At 42.8% G+C, this 15,938-nt stretch overlaps 9 protein-coding genes across 9 annotated transcripts; 4 read left to right on the top strand and 5 right to left on the bottom strand.

The window, feature by feature from the left end:
- Nucleotides 1-1,605: 1,605 nt before the first annotated feature.
- Nucleotides 1,606-3,452, top strand: ATC70_012221 (uncharacterized protein; the record flags this gene model as incomplete). Its single annotated transcript, XM_064831402.1, has 6 exons — nt 1,606-1,729; nt 1,791-1,885; nt 1,980-1,994; nt 2,057-2,947; nt 3,008-3,190; nt 3,249-3,452. The coding sequence occupies 6 exons, from the start codon at nt 1,606-1,608 to the stop codon at nt 3,450-3,452; spliced, it is 1,512 nt and encodes a 503-aa protein (XP_064677682.1).
- Nucleotides 3,453-3,566: 114 nt separating this feature from the next.
- On the bottom strand, nt 3,567-4,728 carry ATC70_012220 (uncharacterized protein; the record flags this gene model as incomplete). Its single annotated transcript, XM_064831401.1, has 3 exons — nt 3,567-3,871; nt 3,938-4,519; nt 4,575-4,728. The coding sequence occupies 3 exons, from the start codon at nt 4,726-4,728 to the stop codon at nt 3,567-3,569; spliced, it is 1,041 nt and encodes a 346-aa protein (XP_064677681.1).
- A 302-nt stretch (nt 4,729-5,030) lies between these two features.
- On the bottom strand, nt 5,031-6,539 carry GRC3 (Polynucleotide 5'-hydroxyl-kinase grc3; the record flags this gene model as incomplete). The annotated part of the gene is made up of 6 exons (XM_064831400.1): nt 5,031-5,300; nt 5,355-5,409; nt 5,463-5,556; nt 5,609-5,930; nt 5,987-6,376; nt 6,435-6,539. The coding sequence occupies 6 exons, from the start codon at nt 6,537-6,539 to the stop codon at nt 5,031-5,033; spliced, it is 1,236 nt and encodes a 411-aa protein (XP_064677680.1).
- A 544-nt stretch (nt 6,540-7,083) lies between these two features.
- ATC70_012218 (uncharacterized protein) lies at nt 7,084-7,460 on the top strand (the record flags this gene model as incomplete). Its single annotated transcript, XM_064831399.1, has 3 exons — nt 7,084-7,185; nt 7,246-7,354; nt 7,414-7,460. The coding sequence occupies 3 exons, from the start codon at nt 7,084-7,086 to the stop codon at nt 7,458-7,460; spliced, it is 258 nt and encodes an 85-aa protein (XP_064677679.1).
- Nucleotides 7,461-7,578: 118 nt separating this feature from the next.
- ATC70_012217 (uncharacterized protein) lies at nt 7,579-9,466 on the bottom strand (the record flags this gene model as incomplete). The annotated part of the gene is made up of 7 exons (XM_064831398.1): nt 7,579-7,879; nt 7,947-8,098; nt 8,166-8,475; nt 8,536-8,995; nt 9,051-9,154; nt 9,214-9,223; nt 9,280-9,466. The coding sequence occupies 7 exons, from the start codon at nt 9,464-9,466 to the stop codon at nt 7,579-7,581; spliced, it is 1,524 nt and encodes a 507-aa protein (XP_064677678.1).
- Nucleotides 9,467-10,085: 619 nt separating this feature from the next.
- On the top strand, nt 10,086-10,525 carry ATC70_012216 (uncharacterized protein; the record flags this gene model as incomplete). The annotated part of the gene is made up of 4 exons (XM_064831397.1): nt 10,086-10,115; nt 10,171-10,222; nt 10,274-10,327; nt 10,389-10,525. 4 exons carry the CDS (start codon nt 10,086-10,088, stop codon nt 10,523-10,525), a joined length of 273 nt encoding a protein of 90 aa, XP_064677677.1.
- A 21-nt stretch (nt 10,526-10,546) lies between these two features.
- ATC70_012215 (uncharacterized protein) lies at nt 10,547-12,631 on the bottom strand (the record flags this gene model as incomplete). The annotated part of the gene is made up of 1 exon (XM_064831396.1): nt 10,547-12,631. The coding sequence occupies one exon, from the start codon at nt 12,629-12,631 to the stop codon at nt 10,547-10,549; it is 2,085 nt and encodes a 694-aa protein (XP_064677676.1).
- A 395-nt stretch (nt 12,632-13,026) lies between these two features.
- ATC70_012214 (uncharacterized protein) lies at nt 13,027-13,836 on the top strand (the record flags this gene model as incomplete). The annotated part of the gene is made up of 4 exons (XM_064831395.1): nt 13,027-13,031; nt 13,201-13,258; nt 13,399-13,704; nt 13,765-13,836. 4 exons carry the CDS (start codon nt 13,027-13,029, stop codon nt 13,834-13,836), a joined length of 441 nt encoding a protein of 146 aa, XP_064677675.1.
- A 367-nt stretch (nt 13,837-14,203) lies between these two features.
- ATC70_012213 (uncharacterized protein) lies at nt 14,204-15,201 on the bottom strand (the record flags this gene model as incomplete). Its single annotated transcript, XM_064831394.1, has 5 exons — nt 14,204-14,211; nt 14,273-14,461; nt 14,518-14,780; nt 14,836-15,034; nt 15,096-15,201. The coding sequence occupies 5 exons, from the start codon at nt 15,199-15,201 to the stop codon at nt 14,204-14,206; spliced, it is 765 nt and encodes a 254-aa protein (XP_064677674.1).
- Between the last annotated feature and the right edge of the window lie 737 nt (nt 15,202-15,938).

The following is a 15,938-nucleotide window of genomic DNA, read 5'->3' as shown; positions in this document are numbered from 1 at the left end:
TCTAGAATAAGCTTATTGAGCAATCTCTGAAAATACGAAATGCAGTTTTTGGCCAAAATGTCGAGATTTTGTATACAAAGGTTTCATAAACAAAGTTTCAGTGGTTGCTTTGGATCGAGAGAAACATTTTGATTAGATATATGCCTTAGTCAAAGTCTTCATTTTCAAGGCGGAAAACGCGATCGTTTGATTTTCGTAAAAAACCATGAGGGGTACCTCATGCTTTTTGGTCGATTCTTGGAGGTGGTTTTTTTGGGTCCTTAAAAAGTTGAGCAAACGTCTCTGTAAGGAAATACTGTCTGAAAGCAAGGACTTGGCGCTATTTTTGCGGTCTAAAACGGCCTCTAGGACGAGAAATCACCATTCAAATACACATAGATTTCGCTCTGTTTTGTATACTATTCAGTAGTAAGAGACAATTCAAGTATGTTGTGTGCCGTATATGGACTGTTCTTGTTGATACAGATGTGGAGCATCCTATAAGAGCCATATCCAAGGTCATAAATCGGTTTCACTTTATGGAGAAGAGCGAAAAAATTGAAATTCTACTATTTGATAGTAAGATGCATGAGATGTCATCATTTGATACCATCAAAAGTAGTTCTCTCCCGAGGGTCCGTTTGAGTGCAAAGCAACGTAGATATAGAACCAAACCTTCACTCAACTTTCAAAGGTAAATGTCATTTTTACACAAAATGCGGAAGATTTCGTCATTGTGGTTCGGATTTATATTTGTTTGATGACTCGAAGCTTCAAAGCGTGGTCAAAAGCAAAGGATAAAACTTCTATCCTGCTTAGAGTTGAATAGCACATATGTGCGAGATCGCGTGCGCTTTGACATGGAGTAACACCATGAAAAAGCGACGTAATTGGAGCAAATCTTGCGCTAAGAGAGATGGAGTAATTTTGAATGATACCATCGAGCCAAATGCGCATACTGAAGTTCCTTTTTATCCAAAGGCCTTTTTCAACGCTCATTTGTTGCATCTGATACGCTCCTCATGTCGATAATACGTAGCATAAATGATGCGAATCTTGAAACAAGATGAATACAAGTATTGCTTTTTCAGCTAATGATTTTGTTGCTACGCATTCTGTTATCTTTAATTGGCAAAAAACGTCGCATGTATAGCAATATGTAGGTATTCAGAACCAAGAAGGCGTGGCTTTATACAGTATATGGGCCAGAATCATTCAAGTGAAGTATATTACAAAACTTGCTCAACATTGCGTCTGTGCAAGAACCTAATGAAATCCGTCATGATCGGGTGCTCAGAGACTACATATACAAGAGACACAACAAATATTTCATAAACTACTGCATGCATTGATCGTTCCCAACTCAAAAACGATTATTTATTATCTTCAATGACATGATGGAAATCCCGCATAAATTATATACACCAAATCGGTGAACACAAGAACCTTACACATGGAGAAACATTTGTTGCAATTGGCTTATTGTTTCGCAAAAGATCACTTCATTTCAATATCCGGAATAGCTTGGCATTGACGTTATATAAACATAAGGCAGCTTTGCTTTCTGGACATTTCCATTTTTTTTTCTCTCTTATTTTTTTTTTTATCTTGCAATTATAACAGAATATGGAAAAACCAACTAAAGCTGAATACGTTGCTGTGCCTACCAGCGATGTTGAACAAGAAGTAGGCTTGCCTCCTTATCAAGAGCAAGAGCAACAAGAGTCAATGACTGCGGACAAGACAAAGCGTAAGGATTCGATGATTACATGTCCATGATGCCGTGGTAAACTCATTGCATGTGCATATAGGCCGTAGACGCCTCAGATTTCTGCTGATTGGCGGTGCCATTACACTCTTGGGTTTGACTCATATTTGTACTTCTGGTTCTTACGAAGGGTTCTCTGTAAGTAGTGTATTGTCAATAATGGCATTCGTATTCATGATGTATTGATTTCTTTTTTTTTCTCTCTCTCTCTTTCTCTTGGCAATTATAAAAGGAAATGAATGCAATGGTAATTAAATTGAAAATGCAACAGTTATCGTATCACTGTTAATTAACATGTATGCTATCTAGGACCTTCGTCCCCAAGACGCTCCCGAGCCTTGTGCTTTGAGACATTTGGAGCAGTACAAGGAATTGAAGCATCACATGGAGTTTGTCGAAAATGCTTTTGGCGAGCCTCCTCATGGTGCTTGGGATGCTTATCCTCCTCCTCCTCCCTTTGCTGTAGATGAACCCAAACCCCACCATGGCCATCACAAGCATCACAAAAATCATAAAGGAGAGAAGCACCATCATAAGCATCACCATGACAACGATGAAGCTCCCTCTGCTCCTGATGGCGATGAAAAGCCCCACCACCGCCATCACCACCACAAGCATAAAGGTGACAAGATGGATGACGCCGTTCAAAAGTACGACGGAGATCACCACAAGCATCATTATGAGCCTTTCTGTAAGGCTGAAGACCTCATCTCCAAGTCCTCAGTATTTGAATTCTCCCCTGAAGATTTCAAGCGTGCTGGTATTTTGTCTGGCGGCTTCTTTGACAGAGGTAGCCATATCGTCCTTTCCAAGTCGAGCGATGCCTCTCTCAAGAACGTGAGAGTCAATGTTACTGTCTCTGCTGGACGCAAAGATCTTGGTCAAGAAGTCAAGGTATCTGCCTTTGATCATGATGGCGAGTACTCTGTTCAAGTTGAGCATGGCTATTTCCATCATCCTCGTCACCATCGCGCTCTCAAGGACGTTGAAAAGAGTGACCATCACCGTGGTGAACATGGCCCCAAGAAGGAAAATTGTCTCATTTACAATATCAATGTCGAATTCCCTGCTGACCTTGATTACTTTGACCAACTCAATGTTAAGGCCAAGGGTGGTTTCCTCAAGAACGGCAAAGGCATCGAAGGCGTTGAATTCGGTTCTATCAGAGCTGCTATCGGCCGTGGTGCCGTTATCTTTGATGTAATTATTCGCTCATGCTACAAACATGTTTCATTTTACTCACATTTATGCATATGGTAGGGTTTGAGAGCAAAGAACTTGTTGCTTGGTGTCTTTAGAGGTGTTGTCATGGGTACCTATCAACCTAGCGAGACTTTCTCTGCTGGTACTGTCCATGGTGCCTCCAAGGTCAAGATTGAACCCACCAGCGACAATATCAACATTACTGCCTCATCCACTTTTGGCCCTGCCTCTGTTGATATTGTAAGTTTGAGTTTGCTAGTCGGAAGAAAGAAAGTGCTAACCTAATTTTATAATGTAGCCCGCTGACAGCTTCAAGGGTCGATTTGCCTTGTTCAACATTTTTGGTGAGCCTTCCACTATCGAGGCTCCCAACCCAGAGGATATTCATGTTCAAAAGTTCAAGCCCACCATCAAGTCTGGCTACTACAAAGAAGACAATGAAGAGTCCCGTGTCGTTGTTTCCGCCAAACTCAAGGGCGGTGAAAGACTTACCTTTTACTAAGTCATTCTACTAAAATCAGTTTCACTATAAAAATCTTGGATGAAAATGTACTGCATTTTCGTTAGCCATTCTCTTATTTAAACCCTCTCGCCAATATATGTGTATACTTTATTATTATAAAAAATCATCAATATCATCAATTTCAAACATGCCACCTAATTTAATCTTGTCGCCATCATTGAAAGCAGGCATACCCATATAGGGACATGTGGAACATCTGAAAGCATCGCCCAGTGAGCAACTACCACAGCCAGAACTCTCTTTGGGAGTGGGATCGACTTCAATCACTTCCTCAATGTCATCCATCATATCTAAAGCAACCACATTGCCTGCTTCTTCCTCATCGCCTTCCTCTCTTCCACAGGTGCATCCTTTGCATGCTTTGCGCTTTCCATCAGCGAGATCACAGTTATCAGGGCCTACATGCATCGCCAACACATGTGTCAATCGATGGATTACTGATGCAAAAATGAGCATACACTTACGAGTCAAAGACGCCTTGTTGGGCCGGATTTTGTCCTTTTCATCAAGAAGCTCTTCTTCGTCTTCCAATTCCATGTCGATGCCTTCATCATCGTTGTTTGTGTTAATGAGCCAAACTTTTTTCTTTTCAGCTTTGGATGATGTTGATTGTGTGGAAGATTTCTTTTTGAAATTGAGCGCCATCTTTTGACCTACATTGTAGCCCGGCTTTTTTGCAAGGATCTGTATCATTCCAAATTTGCCAGACAGGCGAGTTACCATACCTCTATTGAGTTCGTCTTGTGGCACGCCCCACAGCTGGATTATTGCACTCAAATCTTGATCTGTCACTGGCAAGATCGCTTTGACAGAAACATGGACGAACCCAGCCAGCTTTAGCAAGGAAACTAACTCCTCTTGTTTGCGGGATATAGGGCACACAGTGTTGCTGAGGTCCTGCAGTAAGATGGGCTCTTGAAGAAGTAGCTGGCCATCATTTTTGAGTGTTGCAAGATAGCGAGACAGGATCATGGGTGTGTGGATTGAAACCGTAGGTAAGAACAGATTAGAGTAGATGCGATCAACACTGTTGTTGCGCAGTGGCGCTGTTGGTAATGCCATGTTACTTTTAGAGAGAATTCACTGATTATTCATCCTTACCCTGAGCAATTCTTTCAATGACCTCAAATAGCACGCTGCCACTGGAGCCTACTTTTTGTGCAGTATCGTGCTTGATCCGCATGAAAGCTGCTTCATTGATGGTAACTGGAGCTGTAAAAAGAATGGATTCCTTTTCAAGTGCGTCCATTCTCATTTTATATTGAAGCTTGAAGAAGAGAAACAAGCTCTTCTTTGATCAAGAATCGATTTATATATCAACATCTCGGAGAAGATCAAGGCATCTCCCCGATTTCAAACATGATTTAAGAACATGCATTGAAGCTGCGCAACAAATCAATAGGCATCAACTTATTACCCTGACTAATGAATCAGCCTTCAAATCAGGGTACAGCATGCCATGGAATACCATATGCTGTCTTGGGCGGACACTCATATAAGATCTACAAATATACATTAAGGAGCAATGCCCTTTATTTGACGTGCTAAACTCAATGTTTACAACTGTGGCGGGTGCTGCGGAGGAGTGGCACTCAACCCAAACAAACTGCCAGAAATCCTTCTGCTGGAGGAAATGCTATTTCTCTGTAAGCTGCTGCTGGCAGACGAACTGGCAGATGGCGATCGGCTCCCTGAAATAGATTGTGGTGAGACAAAACTATGGGATGAATGCATAAAGGTTAACTCGAACGGATCCAGAGTAGAAGGCGTAGTGGCTACTGGTGTCGTGGTAGATCTTTGAGACGAATTGGAAGCGGACCGACGTCCCTATAACAGAAATACGTTATACTAGTCTAGCAGTGCACCTGAAGCCAATCTTACCTGTTTTTCACTATTGGACGAAGCTTGCATTGCTCGAAAGACTCGCGGAAGTCGACTATCCAACACGGGTCAACATATAAAACATTTAAAACGACTGTATGCTTTTACCCATCGTCTATGTCTTCAAGTGGAAGTTTGTTTTCTCTTCTGAATTGAATTAGTTCAGTTTTGTACTTGTGGCACTGCTGATGCTTTTGGTAATCTACTCATTATAACAGTAAGTTACGCTGACTGCATAGTATGCGAATACTTGCATTCTTTCTCCATTTCCATGGCTCGGGCTCTTAGATTGGTCAGTTCATATCGAAGCACTTCCACTAGTCCTGGAGGTTCCTGCAGCATAAAATCGGCAATTTGTCTCGAAGGCGGTATAGCAGCAGCAGCAGCCGTTGCGGAAACTACAGGGTTTGCTGGTATGGAGGACGAGGAACATGCGGAAGAACCATGACGAGAAGGAATAGGTGAAATTTGTTGGTGCTGTTGACGAAGTAATTCCAGCTGCTTCTGCAGTCTATTCACCATATACTCTTGTTCTTGTTCCAATGAGTTCTCCAGGTCAATCTTTTCCTTTTGAAGCTTGTGTCTCGAGGTAAGTATTTGACGTGGAAACTGATACAAGCGCATGTATATACCTGCACTAATTTCTTTTGCAACATGTTGGTCAACCACTCTTCTTCCTGCTCAACCTGGATCAAAAGCTCTCCTTTTTCCTTTTTCAGCCCTGTAATGTGCTTGAGCAGTTTGTTGGATATAGACTCTTCCTCTTGCTCGGCGAGAATGGACATGTCTACTGCAGCCTTTTTGAGCGACTGATTCTCATGGCGCAAAATGTTTGCGTGTCCTTGCTCCATCTCTATATCAAATTCCAGTTTCTTTATGTGAAGCGATTGCTGATGATACTGATCGTACAGCTTTCTGATTTCTTGCCGAAGCTGTTGTATGTTATCCATGGCAGCAATGTGCTGCATATAATCATCTCTAGTGGAGGTGTCTGATTCAATGTATTTCCGAATGTATCCCTCCTTATATGTTGCTAGAGGTCAGTCTTCCTTTTCATACTACAAGCAATGGCTGTGTTACCATAAATGTCAGTTTTTCAGAGCTGGGATGGCGTGTAGATACAGTACACGTGGTTGTGCTTGATGTTGCAACTTGGTCTTCTTTTGCTGTCTGCAACAAGCTCATTTCAGGAGTGAAGAAGCGAGACAACAGCGAGGAAATTCCGATGAATCTAAATCAATAATGGGTTGAAATAAAACCAACCTAAAGCAGAATCTAGGCGGTCAAGGGACAGGAGAGGTACACGCACAGAAAAGATGCTTACCAGCAGTATCCAGGGGAATGTGAGTATTCACAAAGAAAAAGAGGTCAATATGGATTGTATGGCATGAATGCTGTATGAATATAATATAGGCGAACACCCACACGTCACTTGCACTAGAGCAGCATACAACAACATGCAAACAAAATGTTAGACATGTAAACAAACTGTTTCTAGTACACGATGTGTGTTTGTGTACTACCAATGCGTTTAAAAAATCGTTTTTTCTTAGTGTATCCAGGGGTGATAAAAGACTCCTAAACGGTAAATTTAGATACAGTGCATACCATGATATAAATCACTTTGAAAGAGATAGATAGATATATATATATATGTATCAGTAAAAGAAAAGCACTGCACCTTTCTCTTTCTTTCTCACTCTCCTACTCAACATACACACACACACACATGAATTCCTCCTCTGACAATTGTGCAAGCTGTACTCGAAGAGTATATGTCATTGAAAAGGTGGAAGCAAACAACCACATCTACCACAAACAGTGCTTCAAGGTATAATATAGACATGCACACACTAACATAAAGAAAACGTGAGTTTAATCCTATGAATAGTGCAAAGAAAACGGCTGTCGTTTGACAATTGCCAATTTTCACTATCATGATGGCGAGCTATACTGTCCAAAGCACGTTCCAAAGCTTCAGGCTGTTGTTTTGACGCCAAGTATGTCTCCCATGGTGGTCTAAACAACAAGGCACTAATCATCCACACCAACTACATAGCAAAGAAAAGAGTACAGCCAGCAGACTTCAATATGGGTCGTCTCTAAATGATGAAATAAAGTTTATTATGCATGTTTGATGGAATAATACTGTGTATGCGTCTATAAATAAGTATGTGTGCTATGCTTTGTGTATATGATGACAAGAGAGATATATGTGCCTACTCTACAGGCTTTGTTCTGATACTGCATCTCGATCCATCTCCTTGGTGTCAGAAATCTCGAGGGGTTTGTAAATCAAGTACAAAACAAAAGAAAAGTACATGATACAGAGCACCATGGCATACAGGGGCCATTGCAGATCATCCAAGTAGTCGATAACAAGATAGACATTGAAACCGATCACAATAAATGAAATGGCCCAACATACAACATTGGTAATCGTTGAGTTTTTGAATACCTTGGTCATCACTCGCTGCGATGCTGTCAGTTTCAGGATGGGTATCACAGCTGTAGGAAGGCACAAACTATGTATGTATACACAGATCAATACAAACACTCTCTTCACATTAAAAAAAAAAAAAAGGAAGTTACCTCTGAAGCACATTCAAGAACTCGCCCATTGTATCAAATCGATCTACAGCTAATACAGCGACCAGCATACTGGGCACAAGTGCAACTGCGCGAGTTAATGCAACACGATGCCATTGCTTCTTAAAGATGGCTCCTAAAAACCCTTCCACAACCTATATACGCATATATCAATTATATACTTATTCTTCTTGCTTCTCTCTCTCCTGTATATACACTTACATATTGGCCTGCTAATGTACCCGTCATTGTGGAGCACTGACCAGCCGCTAAGAGACCCAATGCCCAAAAATACTTGGCATTTCTACCCAGCGTGTTTGAGAGCACTTCAGACGCATCATACAAGCCAGGCAACTGTGTGATGGGCTGACCAGGCTTATAGAATACTTGAGCAAAGACAACGACAACAGCCAAGTTGATCAAATAGGACACAAGCAACGATACTGTAGATTCAATGGCAAAGTAAAAGTTGGCTTCTCGCTTTTTGTTCTCTGTAGGCGTCGTGCCGAGATAACGAGACATCACAAGAGCACTTACAGGTAATGTCATGAGTTTTTTTATACACAGCAAGCCGCCTCGTTGTATGCCTTACCTGTGCAAGAACATGTTGTGTGGCATAATCACAGCACCCACCATACCCACTGCTTGCGTTGTTGCTTCAGCAGGGATCTCAGGCACCAAAATACCTTGCAGGATCAGATCAATACTGGGCTGTGAAGCAAACATTTCCAGCCAAAAGCATACAGTCATTACGCCAATGAGGGTCATAAAGAACACTTCAATCTTGCGCACACCATACTGCTGTAGCCACATGAAGAGAAATGTGTCTGTCGCTGTGATCATGACGCCTACCCATAATTCCAGCGAAAACAAGATTTTAAGTGCAATCGCTGTGCCGATGATTTCTTGAATATCTGATCCGATGATGGCACATTGTGTAAACAGCCAAATAGCTACGGATGCTGGTCTGCTGTAGTTTTGTCGAATGAGTTGAGCAAGATGGCTCTGTGTCACCACGCCCAATCTCAGTGATAAAATTTGAATGGCTAAACCTATTGCTATGTGTTGGAGGACTTGATTCTTTGTGCAGAGTTCATTGAGAGTTACCTGCAACATGAGACCAGAACAATAGCCATAGCAACTTGTACCCAGCAACAGAGCCAGCTTGGAGATCAGATTCAAGATTTCCGGGATCCAAATATGCAATGGCCCTAATTGAAGTCAACGGTTAACACACGAAAGACACATACACATTCTTAACGACATTTACATGAGCCATCCTATCGCACACATGATTAATCAAGTGCACACGCATAACATATCACCTCTCACTTACCAGGGCCTGTGTATTGGAGCAATTTATTGAATGAAAATGCAGTAAACTCTTCTTCTGGGCCTGTGTTCACTTGGCCTTTGACGTCTATCTCTACATTCCAGTCGTAATTGTCTCTGGATTGATAGTTGCTTTGTACATTTTCAAGCAGCCTAGAAGCCTCTGATGAGTTTTCTCCATTTAACTGCATTCTGTAGCAATGGATGTTTTACAAGAGAAAGAGAGAAAGAGACTAATTAAATGTAGAGATATGTAAAATTTGAGCTCCTCTCTCCATGTTTCTATTTTATGTCGTCATGGAGGCACCTCTTCTTGGTCCCTGAATATAGTAAGGCCCTCTCTCTCTCTCTCTCTCTCTCTCCCTTTTTAACCTCTGCGTTACCCTCGTGTCAGAGCCAATGATGGCTATACAGAAACTTAAGAGCCCCAAACAGATATAGCTATACACTTGCACAATGAACACGATCAGTGGCTCGTGCACCCATCTACTCAGTCCTTGGTTCTGCCTGATCCATCTCATCTCTTGTAACATGAGGCAGAAATCCCTTATCTGATCCCTTACATTTGATCGGCAATAAGTGTGCTGGCACTGTTAACTATGCAACAGTTATCTACTATAGCAGAGAGGAGTATGGATCACTTGCGTGAACATATGTGTTGATGCCCATTGGACACATTGCGCGCAGTTTTGTGCTAAATACAACAATCAGATGTGTTTGGGTTCAGTGACTCGAGTTTTCTCTCTCAAATGTCCGTTGCTCATCGGTTTTGCATAAGAACGCTTTTGCTCTCTTTGTAAAACGCAAAAGATGGATACAGATGCACCCACGTTGAACCCTGTAGAGTATTTGAATACACTGCCAGTCAGAAAAAGAGACTCATGCTGTCTATTAGGATACCGTGTCAAAAGTGTTCAAATCCTCTTTCAAGAACCAAAACTCTAGGCGTATGATATCAAGTTCTTAATGAGGTGCTCTCGTACTAACCGTGTGCATAGTCAACAAGGAAGCTCTCCATCTTTCATGCGAGTTTCTACGTTTATTCACAGTGGGTAGGTTTGCTGGTGGAAATAGAGTATGCTCGTCACACTCACTCATCATGGTATGATGTAGAGGCTCTTCATAGGGCATCTGATGAACAAGACAGAATCGAGAGCTCCATATCAGATGAAACTGGCACAACACCCAGAAAAACATTGCAGGTTGAACATCTGGAAAGAATACTGCCACAGCTTTTATTGGATTTTTAACGATTCATTCGTAATAAACAACTATCTACTACCAATATACGAGGAGCGACTACTGCTAGCGGGTGGCACACCTACACTGCGACGACTAGACGCCCTTCGCAATGATCCACCGCCATTCCCTGCGCCGAATTTCATGTTTGGTGGAGGGGCCAAAGGAGCTAGAGGCGGCGGTACCATATCACCATACAAATTCATCATGGGAGGCTGTGGTGGCGGTAACCCTCCCATCATACCAGGCGGTGGAGGCATCGGTGGAGGTCCGCTCAAAGACATACGATGCATCATCATTTGGAATTCTTCATCATCAGCTTCATCTAATTGCCGGAACATGCCATCACGCTCATTATCGGCAGCATTGGCCTTGTGTGATTTACTGGATTTTGTGCTACGATGCATGGATGACCTTCTTGAATGCGGCAGCGATTCTGGGTATGGGGAGAGATCGTTCATCATCCAAGCTTGTGGAGGTGGGGGAGGGGGTGGCGGTGGGCCTTGTTGACGGCCATACATGGGGATACCTGGAGGAGGAGGAGGAGGAGGAGGCGGTGGACCAGAGAGGAAGGTACCTGGTGGCGGTGGCGGCGGTGGAGGAGGCCCTGGGTGCATTGATGGAGGTGGGCCATATCTTCCAGCACTCGACCGTTGATTTGAATAAAAGCCATTCATTGCAGCAGCCATCGCTTCATCTTCCATAGCAGCTGCTGCCACTGCCGCTGCCGCTGCTGCCGAAGTGCCATCTGGATGTCGAAAGTCTAGATCATCTTCATCTTCCTCTTCATCTGAAAATGCTCGATTGTACGGTGAGTCGTCATAGAATTGTCTCATATACATCATTCGGTCGTAGCCACCACCTCGAGCAGCTGTGTCGAGCATGTAAGGCGGCATGGGTGGAGGCGGAGGAGGTGGAGGCACTATACAGTACGGGCCATTGTCCATCAATTCATAGGGAGCATGATAGAACTTCCTCTCAGAGGAGCGATGATGACGATGTTGCTGCTGATGAGGTGAATAGTCATCAAATGAGCTTCTTCTTTCTTTGTTATTGTTATTGTTACTCTCGGAGTGGTGGTAAATATCAGGTGATTGGGGTGCGTAATGTTCTGCTGTGGGTGTACCACCACCATTGTGAGGAGTAACATCTTCATCATGAGCAAGACCGTTGTTGTGTTGTTGATGTCCTTTATTAGTGTTAGATCTGCGTTTGTAATAAAGGTGTCTTTTACCGCTACCATATGGCTTTGTTACATCACTGGATAAAGGATACTCGTCAGGCGAATTCCCACTTTTGAGCTCTTCCAAGTAGTTTGCTCGTGCAGTGACATGTCGAAGACGACGTTGCAAGTCCAGTTTCTCCATATGTAGTGCTCGATTCTCTTCAATGATAGCATAAATATCTTGTATCGACAGTTGATCTAAACGCATGGGTGGTCCAGGAGGAGGTGGAGGAGGTGGAAGATGGTATCGTATCGAAGGCGCATAGTTGTCCTGAAAGTAAGGGCCGCCCTTGTTTCCATTACCACGACGACCGTAATAGGGTTGTTGTTGTTGTTGTTGTTGTTGCTTTGATGGGAAGGGGTGTTGATGGTGAGGTGGCGGATGATCGTAAAGGTCTGGCTGATAGTCATTGTAGTTGGCTTTGGATCTTTTGTTTTCTGGCTGCTTGCCATGGTTGGTGGTGCTGTTCACGCGATTGTTGGCTTCATTGGTAGCAGCAGGTGGATCTTGCTCATTGAATGAGAAACGTCGAATCATAGACTCCACGTTGGAAGCAGGGCCTTTAATGTCTGATGAGGAAACGCCCCGTCTGTGTCTCGAAGTGGATGCTGATGCTGTTGGAGTAGCTGTGCCTGGATTTGCTTGTTTTTGTGATTGTTTCAATGGATCATTATCCATCCAAGAATTGGACGGAGCCGATTTCGAAAGCGCCTCATTGTTGCTGACATTGGCAAACTCGCCCACCTTTTGATCCTTCTCGCTTCTACCATTGCCATTCTTTGGCTGCTGATGTATATCATAGTCATAGTAACCTCGCTTATCTTCTTCTTCTGCCATTATTCTTTGCTGCTGCTGTTGTTGTTGAGCACTAATGGCATTGTCTTTTGACATTCAAAATGTTGCCAGTTTATAAAAGTAAAGGTGAAAGAGAGAGAATAAGATAAAGATGGAAAGGAAGCTATTAATAAAAGAGGCTATTTGTTTACATTGTACACTCTTTTTAACCAAGATCGGATCATCCGTCCTCATCTCCCTCACATTACTGCAGTCTTTTGTGATCACAGAAACACAAATTGAATCATATATCTATAGACACTTTTATACACATGTCCGTTTATAGAGATTCCATAGCTGGCCACCGAACGCGACATGTTGCGGTCCGGATGCACTTTGAAACCCACATCCTCAGGGTGGTATTCTCACTCAGCGAAAGCGTACAAGCAACTCATCAAAATGGAAACCATAGTACCTCCTCTTTCAGCTCCCATAAGCACCCATTTTGAACAATGAAGTAATGTATCATCCATCGCATCGAGACGCTACAACAGAGACCATCCATCACTGCGACATTAGATTTGATTGACATGATTGAATGGATACGCTGTGTGGATGGATCGAGTTGGAAAATTTTAATAGATGGATCCCGTCGCTAACATGGATATTTTTTTTCCTATGAATAGGCTTGAGATTTGCTCCTTCTCTGGTCACAAGATTTATCCTGCCAAGGGTAAGACCTACGTCCGTGTCGACTCTAGGTAAATTTGCAATGCAATTCATGATGGTGAATTTTGTATACTAACATTGCGTTCTATAGAGTAAGAAATCAACACAGATACATGACATGTGGTGAGTGTGTACTAACCATTTTACATCATTAGACTTTCCGTTTCATCAACGGTAAGGCTGCCTCTTACTTCCTCCAACGTTTGAACCCTCGTAAGATCAGATGGACCGTCATCTACCGTCGTTTGAACAAGAAGGGTATGACTGAGGAAGTTCAAAAGAAGCGTTCTCGTCGTACCGTCAAGCACGAACGTGCTGTTGTTGGTGCCTCTTGGGATGCTATCCGTGCCAAGCGTAACCAAAAGCCTGATGCTCGTGCTGCCGCTCGTCAAGCTGCCATCTCCAAGTCCAAGGACGCCAAGAAGGCTGCTGCTGCTGCCAAGAAGGCTGCTAACCCTGCTGTAAGTATATGGTATGTCACTAAAAAGGAGGATGTGTAATTGACACAGTGTTTTCTCTAGGGCTCTCAAGCCAAGGTTAGCAAGCAACAAGCCAAGGGTTTCGCCCCCAAGGCCGCTGCCACCTCTCGCTAAATTGCTTTACAACCAACAATTTTAATATGAAATAAAGATGTAAATTCATTGTTTATTTATCATTATATGTTGACAGTTTTCAGAAGGGGAGAGATTGGAGCATGATGAATAGCGGTGGTGGGACGCTTTGTTACTGAATCTATGACAGACTGCATGAAGAGTTTTGCCTTAAGAATATAGGCTTGTAAGAAATCAAATGCCTGGATCAGATTTACACATGAATCACAAAAGCATAGGCTGTGCTGCTTGAAAAATTATGCTCAATGTTCTATATTTACTCATTGCAAAAATATGTTCATTGGCATTAGTTTTTGACGCTTTATTCAATTAGATATTTCGCACAGCATGCCCCCCCCCCCAAACACATTTATCGGCCTAAACGAAGGAATGATGAGTCAATACCTGTTCTCCCAAAAGCACATAACGAGCATCTTACCCATCCAGCCACCGTCAACAACAAGCAGTTCTCCGTTAACGTAATTACTAGCCTGACTGGCCAAGAATACTAGAGGACCTTTCAGATCTTGAGGCGTTCCATAACGCTGTGCTGGAATACGAGCCAAAAGATCGCGATTGCGAGTTTCATCGTTTCTCAGTGCACTTGTCATGTCAGTAGCAATGTAACCTGCATTGTAACCATTAGAGATTTTCAACCGCTGACACTACATATTGCATTGGTACCTGGTGCAATGGCATTGACATTGACATTGTGTTGTGCCCATTCATTTGCCAGTGCTTTGGTCAATGTAGCAACGCCGCCTTTGGCTGCTGCATAGGCAACAATATGGATGCCGCCTTGATAACTCATTAAACTAGCAGTGTTGATGATCTTACCAGACTTTTGTGCCACCATATGCTTGCCCGCAGCTTGGGCCAAGGTAAATACAGACTTCAGGTCGCATTGAATAACAGAATCCCAATCGTCTTCCAAAAAGTCGACAGCACTGTAGTCATTTAACGTCGGTCTCTACCTAGATACACATGCAGTAGCTTACTTACGGGTTTCGCTTGGTGATGCCTGCATTATTTACCAAAATGTCCAATCTACCATCGAATTTCTCGAGGACTAAGGGAATACACTTTTTAACGCTGGCTTGGTCATTGACATCCAAAGGAACGATATGGCATTGACGGCCCAAAGCAACAATCTCGTTATATACACTGAAGTCTTGTGTATTTCGCTGTAACAAACAGACATCTAATCAACTAATGATGGGTACGTTATCTCGCGTGTATTCCTGGTGATCTCCTTCACATACCGGCGCCAGCTTCTGCTAATGCTATAGCCATATCACGGCCGATACCTCGCGTACAGCCGGAAATAGCTGCTACCTTGCTAGAAAGAGAAAACAAACTGCTACTCATTATAAATACAATGCACAAAAGAAACAATGCTCGCGAAATCATTTTCTCAGCACTTCACTTGTGTAGATGGCAGGAACTAAAGTTACCAGCGGGTAATTATAATTCTCCTCGAGAAACCATTGGCAGAAAAGCACAATGCGTGTGAACGATCATTGTGTGATTTAATTGATGAAAAAGATGCTATTAGAAAGAGAGGCAATCTAGCATACTACTCTTTTCGTCAGGGCCAATCTCTAGTAAATTTCGGTTGATTCCTCTACACCATACACAGCTTTTTAGTGGTTCTGATATGAGAAAGCAACGAGATAAGGCACACTTATCTTCACAATGGACGAGTAATGCTCGAATGAAATATTAATAGATAAGTGAGCGTAGTGTTGTGTCAAAGAGATTCAAATTCTCAGACCATTCTCGGTGTTGGCTGATGCCCGCAAGAGAGGGATCTGACACATAGACTTCTAGAGTAATTTTAATGATTGAGTTGGTACAGTGAGATAATAACCTACCTCTGTATTACAATTTACATGCCTATCATGATTAAATCGCAATACTGGCTCGCCAGAAAAGTTGCATTGATGTTTAATAAGAGCATCTCCTCTCCTGTAGCGAAAACAAGATGTTTAGACATGGTTGCATGTACCATCTTTCTCGAGGCCTTGAATACTTTCAATCTCGTTGGACGCCACCGTGATTTTAAAGATGCAAGACGTACTTGATAGCCGTGAATAGTCACCTTG

This window comes from Mucor velutinosus, assembly GCF_035048745.1.
Source record: "Mucor velutinosus strain NIH1002 chromosome Unknown tig00001569, whole genome shotgun sequence".
NCBI lineage: Eukaryota > Fungi > Mucoromycota > Mucoromycetes > Mucorales > Mucoraceae > Mucor > Mucor velutinosus.
This window is presented reverse-complemented; position numbering and strand designations above follow the sequence as displayed.